This window comes from Pristis pectinata, chromosome 7 (assembly GCF_009764475.1).
Source record: "Pristis pectinata isolate sPriPec2 chromosome 7, sPriPec2.1.pri, whole genome shotgun sequence".
NCBI lineage: Eukaryota > Metazoa > Chordata > Chondrichthyes > Rhinopristiformes > Pristidae > Pristis > Pristis pectinata.
The window spans coordinates 59,503,650-59,517,843 of record NC_067411.1 but is presented as its reverse complement, the minus strand read 5'-3'; the positions used below and the strand labels follow the sequence as shown (position 1 = coordinate 59,517,843).

Below are 14,194 nucleotides of genomic sequence, written 5' to 3'. Positions count from 1 at the left end.
TTCCTGAAGTCAATGATCAGCTCTTTTGTTTTGCTGACATTGAGGGAAAGGTTGTTCTCATGACATCTTGTCATAAGGTTCTCTATCTCCTTCCTGTACTCTGACTCATCGTTATTTGAGATACGGCACACTATGGTGGTGTCCACTGCAAACCTGTAGATGGAGTTAGAGCAGAATCTGGCCACACAGTCGTGAGTGTATAGGGAGTAGTGTAGGGGGCTGAGGACACAGCCTTGTGGGGCATCAGTGTTGAGGATAATCGTGGCAGAGGTGTTGCTGCCTATCCTCACTGATTGTGGTCTATTGGTCAGGAAATCAAGGATCCAGTTGCAAAGGGAAGTGTTGAGTCCCAGGTCTTGGTTTGCTGATGCTTGGTTGGAATTATAGTACTGAAGGCGCAGCTGTAGTTAATAAATAGTATTCTGACGTAGGTAAATTGATCAAATCATGGACTTGCAACAAACAGGATAAAGATGGTCTGATCAAAGGGAGGGGCGGGGAGAGCTATAATCAAACTGTCACAGATGTGATTTTTGCAGCATAAGGGAATATTTTGGAAAAACTTTAGCAATTTTCAAGGGAACTGCAGACAGTATTGATCACCTGAAGACATTTCAGCACGCGCTCCTGAATGATTGTCGGGTTGAGTTGCATCTGAAAGGATCTAGATTTAAGGAGAGGTGCACTGTAAGTAAAATTTGTGTTTAAAGGGAACCATGTTAAGGTGAATAGCAGATTAGTATTTGTGAGTACAGCACCCTATTAAAGCAATATTGAGTGGTACTGCTTGAGCTTTGATCAGTTTTAACCCACTTTGAAGGGTTCATTTCAAGTTCATAAATTATAGTCTCAGAAGGTCACTTAACCTACAGATTTATCAGTGCCCAACATGGATCTGAAAGGGGAAAAATTGAAGTTAGGGTAGAGTAGTACTTGGGTAATAAATTACCTTTGAAAGAGGGATGGGTACAAGTCATTGCACTGTATCTAATGCTCTAAAAGAAACTGAGACACTGGAGGAAACTCATGAGTTAAGAAGAGTTCATGGCTAAAAACACTGTGGTCATACTAAAGTATTTTCTTGTACAATCATTCAAAGAATAAAGTGTTTGTATTCCAACAATCAGTTGAGAAGTCAAAGAATTAAAAATTCTATTTGAGGAGCGGTGACTGGCCTGCAATCAATTTTATTTCTTTTTGAAATCATATTTTGCTTTGATTTAGTTATTGGTTAGAACTGCTTTTGTCTCATAGGATGTAAATTAAAATCAGTTTAATTTAGTACTGGGTTTTTCAGGTAAGAGTAAACAACTGTTGATTGATTTGTGATCAAAAGCATAAAATATAGTTTGTGATGGAATGTGAATAAACGAGGAGTTTGTAGAGGAATTGTTAAAGTTGCTGAGGGAGGCAGCTGTTAAGGTTAACTTCCTATTGCAATGCCGCTCTTGAGTACAAACCTTGTCCAAGAAGGTCATCTGTAAAGTTTATAGTCAGGTCGACATTGCTAGTCCAAAGAAGGCAGGTGTAAGTTGTGTAACCTGGACAGAAAACATAGTGTTTTCTCTTGCATTTTGCAGATAAAATAATCTCATGAAACCAGGGGAGGTTCTCACTCTATAGCAAGCCTTTTGCTGAGATAACTCCATAGAATATTGTGAATCAAAAATCACTTTCTTAGAAACTGCCTCACCATGGACTAAACAATTAAATTTTACAATTAGTAGTAGAAATGTTACTGGTCCACAAACAATGTTTAATGGTACACTGGTTAAAATTTTTGTGATTGGGAGTGGCAGGAATGAATGTATGTGGTGTTGTGTAGAAAGTAGCCAAGGTTAAATAGTGTTCATTATGTGATAAATCCAGGAGAGACGTGAATGCCAGATGGGGGAATTCAGAAAAGGTTGGACCATGTATTGTGGCTGTATGGTCTTAAGGCAAAATCACTGATACCTGAGCCTTGCAGCACATAGGGAATGTGTGGGTAAACCACTATGTACAGAAGGGAGATTTAAAAAGGCCTTTTACGCATGAGGGCAGACATTTTTGTAGATGAATCCAGTTATGTAGAAAAGGGAGAAAGACAAGCAAATGTAGAATTTGGGATCTGAGTGATTAAGTAGCATCATTGAAATTACCGAATGCATATCAAAAGGATTTGTGTGTGGAGCAACAGGCCTCCCACCACCAAATACTGTCTGTTCAGATCTCTGTTTGTTTGTAATTCACTGATATAGTTTCTGGTGATTTAGGAAAAGGAAGAATTTATGTCAGCAGGCAGGAAACCGCTTGCAAGTGGCCCTATGATGTATTTGGTGCCAGAAGTGCCCAGGAATAAGGGAAATGGACTACATGAATGCGAAGGACCAAACTGAGGATTCTCTGGGAGGAGTGCCAATTGTACCATGCAGAATCCATTAGGGAGACCTGGAAATGTTAACTCTTCACAAAGGGTAATAGAATGTGGCACTTGTGAGATCTTTTATGGAAGTGATCTGATATTCTAGTTATACAGCTAACTTTCTGTATTGAACATATTTCTGCAGTACATGGGGTCCTACACCCCTTACACCAAGGAAGGGACATGAGCACAGATGTCTGCAATCAGCACTCTAATCTGAACATGGAAGAAAATGTTCACAAATTGGGTTGTGATATTGATTTGTTTGAACATGGAAGTTCAGACTAAAATAGCTAAAACACTGAATGACTTTAATGTAATCCAGCACATACTGTGGAAACTAAAAGAAAGGCTGATTGCAGTGGGGGAGGGTGTAAAAACATTGGACTTTGGTGAGGGTGACAAATTTCAAAATCTCTTAATCATGTGATTTATACAGGTTGACCCTGGGTTATGAACGGGTTCTGTTTTCACAGATGTGCATGAATCGATTTTGTCCATAAGTCAGAAGTTACATAAAATAATTCAACACAGGAACGATACCTTTGCAGTATTGTAATGAAAGGTGTGGAAGAGGGCTAATTAACAGGAACAATTATTTATTGTCTTCCTCTACCTAGTTACAATGGTACAGAATCAGGATGTCCCACACTCAATGGCTGGTTTCGATGGGCTTGAAGTATCAGTGGCTCTTACATTGTTTAATAGAGTGTTGTTGCTCAAGTATCGACAGAAGCCATTGCTTGTCAATTTACGAAGCAACTCCGCCTCCCACAGGGAAGCAGGCAGCCTGTGTGCTTAAGAGACAATGGTGTCTGATTACTGCGGGGAGGTTACAAGGAAGCAGATTCGTTTTCCCCCAAGACTGGTTCTCATCTGAATTTAATAATATTTATGGGAGCTCATTTGTATGTATGTGGTGTCCATAAATTGGACATTTGTAACCTGGGAGGAACCGTATGGAAAGCAGTAAACAGGAAGTCAGCAATGTTTCATGCCAAATGTTTATTACTGATTGCAGTTGTTAGGTTTACAAATGGTAGAGGAAAGCACACAGTTGTTGGAGTTATGAAATAGGCAAATAATACAGCAAGCACAGAATCACTGAGCTTTAAGGCTGACTGGGTAATACTTCTGCTGTCACCATGAACACAACTTTCAGTTGCTGTAGATATTAGAATTTATGGTTTAATCATCAGCACAACTTGAGGGAACCAAATACTCCTTCCAGGTAAAGCACTGATTCACTTGTAATTCTTTGAACTTAGTGAACGGCATTCAGCACTCACAGTGTTGCATCCTCTACACTGGAGAAACCAAATCCAGATTGGGTAACTAATTCACACAACACCTCTGTTCATTCTTCAAGGGTGACTGTGAACTTCCAGTTGCCTGTCACTTTAATCCTCCATCCTGCACCCACTTTGACCTCTGTGTCCTTGGCTTCTTAGGAAACCCAACAAAAGCTCAAAGCTCAGCATCTCACCTGTCAAACTCCAGTAAGAACTGGGATTAAACCAGTACTGCACATCCTGCACTGCTGCCTGTCCATCCACTGGACCCTTCAGGACAGCATGAACTTGCGCAGGCCTCCCAGCTCCCAGACCAAGTAACATGCTCCCTGAGCCTGTGCTGGTTGGACCTCGTGCAGCCCCATTAAAATGAATGGCACAAGTGGCTGCAGCAAGTTAAGCAGGAGTTGGCCTTTCTGGGCCAAGGACCCTTCACCACAACTGGTAAAATGCAAAGCAAATGTCTTTTAAGTTGCAGAGCGGCTGAGGGTGGAGAGAACTGAGAGAGTGTCTGGTAGGGTGCAGAGTAAGGTTGTCAAGGCAGCAATTATTTTCAAAAGCAGCAGTGAGTTACTGAAAATGAAAAAAGAAATAAATTTCCTTTCTGTTTCAATGATTTTTATGTGGTTTGGCTGTTTTACTTAATTCTTAAGAAATTTTTGAATGTAACAGAGACAGTCACTAGCATCTAATAACAGCGACAGTTTGACAGCTGGTGAGCCTGGGGATGGGGCTTTGCCAGCCATTCCGTGAGTGCAACCAGCTCTAACTGAGACTACACTATACCACAAGCGGGTGTGCAGCAAGCCGATCCACAGCAAGGTGACCTATAGCAAGCCGATCCACAGCAAGGTGACCTACAGCAAGCTGATCTACAGCAATCTGATCCACAGCCTGGCGATTGCAAGCGGACACTGTTTATGGTGTTCTCAATAATATCATCAATTTTCAAAACACAAAATGAGATTTTTTTGTTTGTATGCCTACACTCAAAACAACTTAAACACCAACATGTGCACCCACATTCAAACAAACAAGTAACAATAGGATTTGTTTCCTCAGGAAGTTTAATAAATGCCATTTCTGAGTACCTACATTTACCAGGGGCAATGATCCAAGGCTTTGTCCAGGTTTGAAGACGACCTGAATAAGTATTAAGGTAAATTCCTAAATCCTCAAATGACTTGGAGCTTGTGGTATGCGAGAACAATATTATGTCTAAGGAATCATCATCGCTTTGAGAGTGATACTTTATAATATCAGGGTAGCTTTTGACATGTGAAATATCTGAGGCAGGAAAACTGATGATGCTACCATGGCAACCTCCTGGAGGTTCAACCAACTGTTTTCTCAGTTGCCCTTCAGTGAAGGTTTTTCCACCATCCTCACTGAAAGCTTCCACCCGATACTTTTGCTTATTGCTCCGAGCATTACAATACACTAAAGTTTGCTCACTGGATGCATTGCCTTGACCCACTGACACCACCTGACATTCCCCACACTCCTCCCCAGAAACAAAGTTCCCAAACTGCCAGGACTCTCCATGATCATCACTAAAGAAAGTGAAAGCCCATACCCTGACTTGGTTATTGGACTGTTTCTCATGAGCATTTGCAGGAATAACAAGACGGCCATTCCTTAGCTGAATGCCGTGGCCTGGACCCACAGCAAATGTTGCCCACGTATTGATGGTGTGACCTATGGTACACTCTGTTAGGTCATTAGTTTCACTCCAGGTCTGCCCTTTGTCCATGCTGGTAACGTAACAAAGTCGTGCAGCATTTTTTCCGCTACTGATTTGCTCTTGCTCAGTCTTTGATCCTTCAACTGCAATGAAGAAGAGAAAGACAGTGTCCGTGTTTTTCTCATAGACGGGACAAGGATTCATGGATCGGTATTGCTCTAGTTGTGCAGACCGGATAGGTTTTGCATCCTCCCACTGAGAAAATGAGAACAAGAGATAGTCAGATAGAACAGAACTGTAGCAATTTTGGCATTCAAAAATTCATTGGGATTTTTCACATCCTTTAAATGAAGTAAATTATGAGTGGGGAGAGCCACCTGAACCATTTAGCTCAACCTATTGTAGAAATCTCTGTGTCCACCCAACCTGCTTTTAAATCGACTGACTCTCGAACAGCTGCCGTTTTTGCGAGCGTTTCCTACAGTCCATTGGAGACATTAATCACTCTACAACAGAAGACAATTCTCTGACTTCAGAAATGAATTTTCCTTTTACAAATATATAGCCATGATTATCAATCTGCAGTCACAATATAACATGAAGTTGTCTTTTGCATTGATCTTCCCTATTCCAGCTGTATAAATTTGCATGGTATCTGTCTCCTTTTAAAAGGAGATTTACTTCTTTATTCTAATCCATCCCCAAATTTCAGTTCTCCTGAGCCTAAATCATGTTTAACCCTTTTCTTGTATTTCTTTCAGTGCCTGAGTATTTCCTCAGTGACCCAGGGAAAGCAGTTAACAAAGTCTAAAAATGCATCCAGTTACTGTCATACTTCAGTGGTTTAGCTTTGTGTCCAAGCACCAAGTTCACTTACATTCTTTCATAGGTTGTTGGCATTGGTAACAAAGCCAACGTTTATCGCAATTCCCTAATTGCTCTCCAGAAGGTGGTGGTGAGCCATTTGCTTGAACTGCAGCAGTTCTTGGGTTGAAGGTTTCCCATAATGTTGTTGGGATGGTTTAGCTTTAATAAGCTTTCAGATACTTTTGGAAGTGGTACTGAGGAATAGAGGTTAGCCATTCAGTTCCTCAGGCCACTCCACCATTTAATGAGATTAAATTGACAGCATATACTGCAGCCACAATAGAGATGCGTGTGAAGGGGTCAGACTTGGTGTCAAGAGGTGTCTGTTCTATGAACTGAAATCAAGTTTCTTGAATGTTATTGGAGCTCTACCCATCCAGGTAAGTGGAGAACTTTCCAGCACACATCTGACCTGCCTTCTAGATGGCAGCAAGGCTTTGGGGAAATGTGGAGGATAATCACCTGCCACAGAGAACCCAGACTGACCTGTTCTTGTACCTACAGTTTGTGTGTGTCTGGTCACTTCCAGTTTGGATCAAATGATTATCCTCAAGGATGTTAATACTGGGAGATTTGACAATAATAATCTCACTAAATGTTAAGGGGTGGTTGTTTTACTCATTGGAGATGGCCAGGAACTGCGTTTCACATACTGTATGTTAATGTAATGCCAATTAGTGCAAATTTGAATGTTGTCTATTCTTGTTGCATACAGACATGGACTTTATTACCTGAGGAGTTGCAAACAAAACTGGACACTGCAATGGTCACCAAACAGCCCACCCCTGATCCTTCAATGGAGGGAGGACACTAAGGAATCATTTGGATATAATTGGCCTAGCTTGGTGCCAGTGTTGTAGTTTTCTAGAACAGTTTTGCTACAGATGCAACTGTTTCCGGTGCACACACCTTCAGCACTACAGCCAGGCTGTCATTGCTGCCCATATCTCTAACTGGATCTAGTATTTCCTGAAATCATGTAGTGTGTAACGATTTGGATAAATTGGCCAATGGGACGGTGAAGGTCTCAGGAGGGTGTTAGAATGGATAATTCACCTGGTACTTTTAGATGATGATGGTTGGAAATGCTTCAGTCTTGTCTTTGAATTTGCCAAACTCACCACCATTGAGGATGGTGATGTTGATGGAACTCTGCCTCATTCTGGTTGTTTAATTGCAGTATTTGTGCAGAGAGAACCACATTTAACATCTTGTAAGATGACCTTCCGTCACAATTGGAGATGAAGCAACTGTTAGGATGTAGCAAATGGAGAATAAAAGGGGTTTGGTGATTGGTGGAAGACTGAAGAGACAAACTGACAGAGGTGGTGATAGTGCACAGTGAAAGGAGGCATTGTTACGTAAAAATACCAGGTATTTTTTTCTGCAAGTCCACCTCCTACAGACTACTTCTTCCTTAATAACAACATTTTTCACCTGAAACATTAACCCTATTTCTTTCTGGGCTGCTGTCCAATCTGAGTATTTCCATTATGTTTCTAATTCCATGTTTTCAGCATCAACTGAATTTGCTTTTGTTCTTTCTTTAATTTTGCCCACTTCTCCCTTTCATTCAGATTAATTCAAAGCAAGTCTTAGGATGCAGTAACCTTTTACACAATGCAAAGAACTCATATTGCATTTGTAATTCAGAATACTGTTATTTAATAGGTACATTTTTCTGTCCCTCTTCTCCCTCCACATGGTCATAAGTGGAGATGTTAACTGATGATTTCACCATAGTTAATTCCATTCACAACTACGCAGAAAATGAAGCATCTCATCCCTACATGCAGCAAGACCTGGATAACCTTTAGGTATGGCCTAATAATTCACAAAAAACTTTATTCCTCACAAGTGCTGGGCAATGACCATTTTCAAGAAGAGAGAAGCTCTAACATCCTCCCCTTAACATTCAATGGAATGACCATGTCTGGTCTATCACCAGTATCATCCAGAGAAGGAAATAACCATTGATAAAAAATCCACATATAAATACTGTGGCTGGTCAGAGACTGGTTATCCTATTACCCAATGACCCGGGTCTGGACAGTGATGAAGCACACTTACTGCAATTTCAACAACATAAGAAATGTAACACCATTTAGTGCAAAACAGCTTCCTTAACTTCATCCCTTGCACTCTGTAGTCTAGCACTCTAGCTGTAGTTTGTATCATTTACAAAGGGAACTGCAGCAACTCGCCAAGGCTGCTTTGACAGCACCTCCCAAACCTAGCACGTATCAACTAAAAGTACAAAGGCCATAGCCAAATGGGAATGCCACCAATTTCTCCCCCCACCCCCAAGTCTCACACTACCCTGAGTTGGAAATATATCGCCATTCCTTCATTTCTGTCTAGTTCCTGAAAACTCCTACCCAATAGTACTGGGGAGAACCTTCACCAAACAGATTGCAGCACTTCACCAAAGCTATTCCCAACAGTTTCTAAAGAGCAAATATGGAGAGAAACTAAAGGAAGACCTTGTCAGTGACACCAGATTCCAAAAGTCAAGACATAATATGGGTTAGAGTCCTGACAATTATGAAAATTTATGATTTCATTTTCTCTCCTTAATGTTGCTTGAATTGAAATACATGCACAAAACAAACAAAGCTTATTAAAAAACAAAAAAATGCAAATGCTGTAAATCTGAAATAAAACAGAAAAAGCAGGTCAGGCATAATGTGTAGAAAGAAAAATAAGGAAGAATGACCCTTCATTTGATCACACAAATCTTATTGAGTAGTTTGGGCCTAAACGCTGGAGTTGTAGGAGAGGTGGTTTGACAGAGGAGATGCAGTGAGGATCTCGAACAAGTTGGCAGAACCTCAGGATAAAGGTCATTTGTGTAAAAGGAGACGAGGAGAATTTCTTCACTCAGGGGGTTGTGAATCTTTCTAATACTCAACCCCAGAGAGCTGAGGAAGCCGAGTCAAAGAGCACTCAAGGCTGAAATAGGAAGATTTCCAAACTCCAGAAAAATCAAAGCTTACAGGACAGGTGGGGAAAAGGGTTGAGTCAAAGATCAGATCACTGATTAACTGACAGCATAGTGGAGCAGTCTTGAAGAGTGTCTAGGCAAGTCTCACATGTATTATGTTCTTACTGAGGGCAATTATTCACTGTTCCATTCTGCCAACTTAGTTTTATGCATACTAAATATAACGACCTGTGTAAGTGGGCGATGTAAACATGTTACGGATGGATAGGATTAGCCAAACTAAAGGGGAAAATCAGAAAAAGTTAAGATCCACAGGATGTTTTGGTCAAATTGACAAGAAAAGATGTTGGAAAAATTGGTGCATATCATGGTTGACCTAATGTTTGTCCTTTGGAATAGAGACCAGTAATTTAGTTAGGTTTAGTCAGAAAAAGGAACACAAGAGAGTAAAATGATATAAACTTCCTTCTACGGATCACTCATTGCCAAGTGCTGAAATGGTGGTGTGTGTGCAAAAACATGTACATCTGAAGAATCCGGAGAAGCCTCCTGGATGTCAACTGTCTGGTGAACCTCAGCTTCCAGGGTGATTAGAGAATGTATACATGCAGGTGGGAAGTCAAGTGGTTTCCATGTCCAGATCCTGAGCCAGGAGGGGGCAGCGTCCTGCAAGAGGACAACGGAGCGGGTCGATGAATTCAACTTCACATGAGTAGAGGGATCAACGGCTCTTAGGTTTATAAAATATTTATTTGAAAGTTTTAAGTAAGGTTTATAAATTAAAGAGAGTTGATGAGGAAAGTGAAAAATCAGAATCTACTATCTCCCCTCTCCCACAAGAGGAGGTATGTTCCTCCATTTATGCTTTACCACTGGGGGCAGTTGCTAAGCCAGTGTTAAGATCATTATGTGGTCCCTTGATACTTACAAAGAAAGTGATTCTGAGTGAGTTGCAGATTTGGACCTTTACTGTAGCACGTTCCGTCATTGTGACTGAACTGGTATCAACAATTTGCTCAGCAAGGGCAAAATCTTTCTATTTCATTCATTCTTAAATATACGACCAACACAGTCAAGGATCATGTGCAAATGACATTCTTATGGATCACATAAATGTTACCTGATTTGGGTTCTACTTCTAGTTTACCTGAAAATTCTTTAAAGATTTGTCATACGTGCCGCTGCGCAGGTAAAGCACATCAGCATCTTCATCTCTGGGGCCGTGTCTCCTCTCCGCAAATGCCAAAAGTGTGTTTGAGTTCGGAATGTGGAGCAGTGCAGGGATTTGATACATTCTGCAATTGTCCTTCTGGAACAGGTCGGTTATGTGAACAGATTCTGAGGAAGCCATCCTGGTAGAAAACAAGGACACCCTGTAGTTATTAAAAAAACATCAAGTTCACGGCACAAGGAGAAAGTTACTCAGAATTACCTCTGGAACTTGTTCTTAAATAGAACACATTGAATGAGGACCAGAGTACTGTCAGACGATTAGGCAATATTTATACTGGCTAATAGTGTTTCCAGTAATAACATAATAATTAAAATAAAATCCAAGTTGCTGCAGTCTTTAAAATTGCCACTGTTGCGGAAAAGTATTAAATCACACCGACTTGGAAGGCATCTGCTTCAGAAATCTTTATTATAGCACGATATCATGGAGAGCTCAGACTCCTAAAAGCGGAGTTCTGCAGCTCTGCCCGACCAAGAAATTACAACCTTTATTTATATTACAAGGGTATATGACTAAGAGCATCTAAGCACAAATAGCAGAAATGAATAGCAGAAGTGAACAGCAGAAGTGAGCAACCATGGTTTCAGCCTTAGTCTAGCACTTTTAAGGAAAAAAGTATAATTAGATTGTCGCATCCTGCATGGGATGTGACAGGACACAGAAGCCTGAGGCAAAGTTCATCACCTAAATCCTTGGTTATCAGCAGAACAAAAGTTAACCCTCTAGTTCCCCTCCTGCAGAAATTCGAGAACATTCTCAATTTTCTTTCACGTTTCTCCCACAGTTCCCTCCTTGTTGATCTTTTAGATCAATACAGCTCATCCTCCTCTTCATACAGAGGAGTGTACCCTTCCAGGAAAGGACATTCAAGGCTGGGGTGCACTTCCTCACCCCAACTACCCTTCCAAACTACCCGGGGCAACATAGGGACTATCTCGGGGCTGCCTCCGTCTCCTAAGACCCTTTTGACTAAAAGGGTCCACAGACCCAGCAGGGCGCTTCTCCACTCCATTCAGCATAAGAGTAGCAGAGGGACAAGAAGGTATTATGGGTCCGACTCTCCCTCAGCATCACTCCCCCCAACATTAGTCCCAACAGAAACCCCTTCATCTTCGTTCAATCGGTGGTGCCTTTTGCACCTCGTAGCATGGACCCAATCCTCCTTTCCGATGACCTTTAGGGCCATTTGAGTAGTTAGCAGTACAGTGTAGGGTCCTCTCCACCTAGGAGAAAGGGATTCCTTGTTTAGTTCTTTTATATATCCCATGTCTCCCGGCTGGAACGGATGAGCCGGGCCATCCCCCACAGGAACCTGGGCTTGCCTCACTCTCTCATGCAGTTCCACAGCCATTTTACACAGTGCTTGGGCATACGCCAGAGTTTGTTCATCGTTCCAAATCAGGGCCAACTTTTCAGTGGTTATAGGGAGCCGAATTCCTGTAGTCATGGGGTGTCCCATGAGGATTTCGTGAGGGGTCAAATCAGTGGCCCGGTTCTTTCTGTTCCTCATGGAGTATAATACTATGGGGAGAGCCTCCAGCCAAGACAACTTATTGTCCTGACAGACCTTTGACAGGGTTACCTTCAATTCCCCATTTACTCTTTCCACTATTCCGGAAGATTGGGGCTGATAGGGTGTTGTGAGAAATCCACATGGCTGTCACGTGACAGTAATGACACTGATCCCCGCTGACTGGAGGACAGCATTGCTCCTCTGATTGGAAGTGATACTATTGTCAGTCAAGGTGCGGCTCCACCCACCTCTCAGGTGTAAGAGTATCTTTTGCATCTGAACCTGCCTGACCAGTACCCTTTGTCTCTGAACCTGCTGACCATTGGCTGTGGCAGGAACCTTTGTCTTTGACTCCCACACCATTGGCTCATTCAAATCACAACAGTGAGGCTCCATCCAGCCTCCTAGCACCATAAAAAGGGCTGCTTCCCCTAACCCTGCCTCTTTTGACGACCCCAGGAGTAGTGAGACAACGCTGCAGAGATCATTGGTAAGAGTATATCACCACATGGTCAGGGAGCATTTCACTCAGACTCAGGGAGTGTTAAAGGCCAATGCTAGTGTGGGACGGGCATTGAAGTATTATATCCTGAAGTTGTACATTGTTACTGTGTGCTTGTGTGTAGCAGTGTGTGTGTGTGAGTGTATTTTACCCCATTTGCGATTCTCCTCTCGTGTTCGTGGTATCCTGTGCGTGAGTGAGCGTGTGTCTGTCCCCATCCATTCTGTCCCGTGTTTACCTTTGTGATTAAACTAGTTTTGGTCCACAAAGCTCATTTCCAGAGTCCTTGATCCTTAAGACAGTTAAAAGAACGATTTCACACAACATAGGGAATGTGCAATTTCCACTGGAACCCCAAGGCCTGTGTTAAATCTTTTACAATTTGACTTGTAGAGTGGGTCCCTTTGTCACTGTTTATTCTCATGGGTATTCCATACCGGGGTATTATTCCTTTCCATAATATTTTTACCACTGTCCGGGCATCATCTTTGCGGGTGGGGTAAGCCTCTACCCATCGAGTAAACATATCAACTATCACTAACATGTACTTATAACCCGAAGCTGGCGGCATATGCACAAAATCAATTTGTAAATTTTCAAACGGTACTTTGGGCATCGGCAAGTGTTCGAATTTGGTGGCGTTCTGCCCTGATTATTTTGCTGACAGATCAGGCACACACGAGTAATTTTCTGTATTGTAGGTGTTATTCCAGGGGTGTACCATTGTTGGTCAATTGCATGCTGCATCCCTCCTTTGCCCATGTGAGCTTGCGCATGCTCCAAGAGGCACAGGGGCAAAAATAAGCTACGAGGACATACCACCCTACCATCAGGGTGGTACCAAAATCCATCTTTGTAGTGACAGTGGGCTTTTTCCCACGTTCTTTTTTCCTGCGGACTGGAATTCTGCAGCGCTGTCCGCAATTCAGAGGGCTCTAGAGCAGGGAGCGGGAGGTTGTATGACTGGCGAAGGCCCTGTAGGATAGGCTGTTGAGTCAAGGCGACCCTTTTAGCTACCTGATCTGCCCGGGCATTCCCCTGGGAAATTTCGTCTGTGGCACTGGTGTGTGCCTCACACTTGATAATTGCTAGCTGCTTAGGCAGTTGAATAGCTTCGAGAAGATTCAGCACCAGCTGTGAACGTTTTATAGACTTCCCTGCTGAGGTAACAAAACCTCTATTCTTCCATATATGCCCAAAATCATGCACCACCCCATAGGCGTAATGAGAGTCCGTGTATATATTGGCCATCTGATCCTTGGCCAGTATACAGGCTCGTGTGAATGCAGAGAGTTCCACTGCCTGTGCTAAAGTCCCCGGAGGTAGTGCATATGCTTCCACTGTTTGGTATAAATCAACTATGGCATACCCTGCAAGGAGCAGGTCATCCCTCAGCCTATGTGAAGACCCATCTGTGAAAAGGATCAGGTCTGGATTTGGAAGAGGGTCCGTTTGCAGATCCACTCGGGGGGAAATGGAATGCTGTACTACTGCAAGGCAGTCATGTTCATTCTCTTCCATGGGCTCTGGGACAAAAGTGGTAGGGCTGACAGCAGGTGATCGGCAGTAGGTATAATTGGGGTGTGACAGCAAAATCACCTTGTATCCTGTACATCAGGAGTCGGTGAAATGTTGAGCTGCAGCCGAGTTTAAGAGTAAGATGACAGCATGAGGCACTTGCACCTCGCAGGGATGGTCAAGAAATAAAGGTAAAGATTTCTTGACCATGATAGCCGTTGCTGCTGCCGCAACGA

The 14,194-nt window shown here is 42.4% G+C and overlaps 2 protein-coding genes across 3 annotated transcripts in view; both read right to left on the bottom strand.

Annotated features, from left to right (window-relative positions):
* LOC127572425 (DNA repair protein complementing XP-A cells homolog) overlaps positions 1-14,194 on the bottom strand; it is a 97,775-nt gene that overhangs the window by 24,219 nt on the left and 59,362 nt on the right. The gene's annotated exons all lie outside the window — the stretch shown is intronic.
* Positions 3,969-13,961, bottom strand: LOC127572468 (sialidase-2-like). The gene is made up of 4 exons (XM_052019780.1): positions 13,282-13,961; positions 10,339-10,543; positions 4,788-5,635; positions 3,969-4,137 (listed from the first exon to the last, which is right to left on the bottom strand). The coding sequence occupies exons 1-4, from the start codon at positions 13,959-13,961 to the stop codon at positions 3,969-3,971; spliced, it is 1,902 nt and encodes a 633-aa protein (XP_051875740.1).

Bases quoted from the DNA above. Each gene is read 5' to 3' on its own strand.
- LOC127572468 (XM_052019780.1), bottom strand. From the start codon at position 13,961: ATGGAAGAGAATGAACATGACTGCCTTGCAGTAGTACAGCATTCCATT. The intron at 10,544-13,281 runs GTACCACCCTGA...GTTTTCTACCAG, and splicing joins CACTACAAAGATGGATTTTG to GATGGCTTCCTCAGAATCTG. The intron at 4,138-4,787 runs GTACTCAGAAAT...GCATTTTACCAG, and splicing joins ATTGCCCCTGGTAAATGTAG to TTGTGGTGAAGGGTCCTTGG.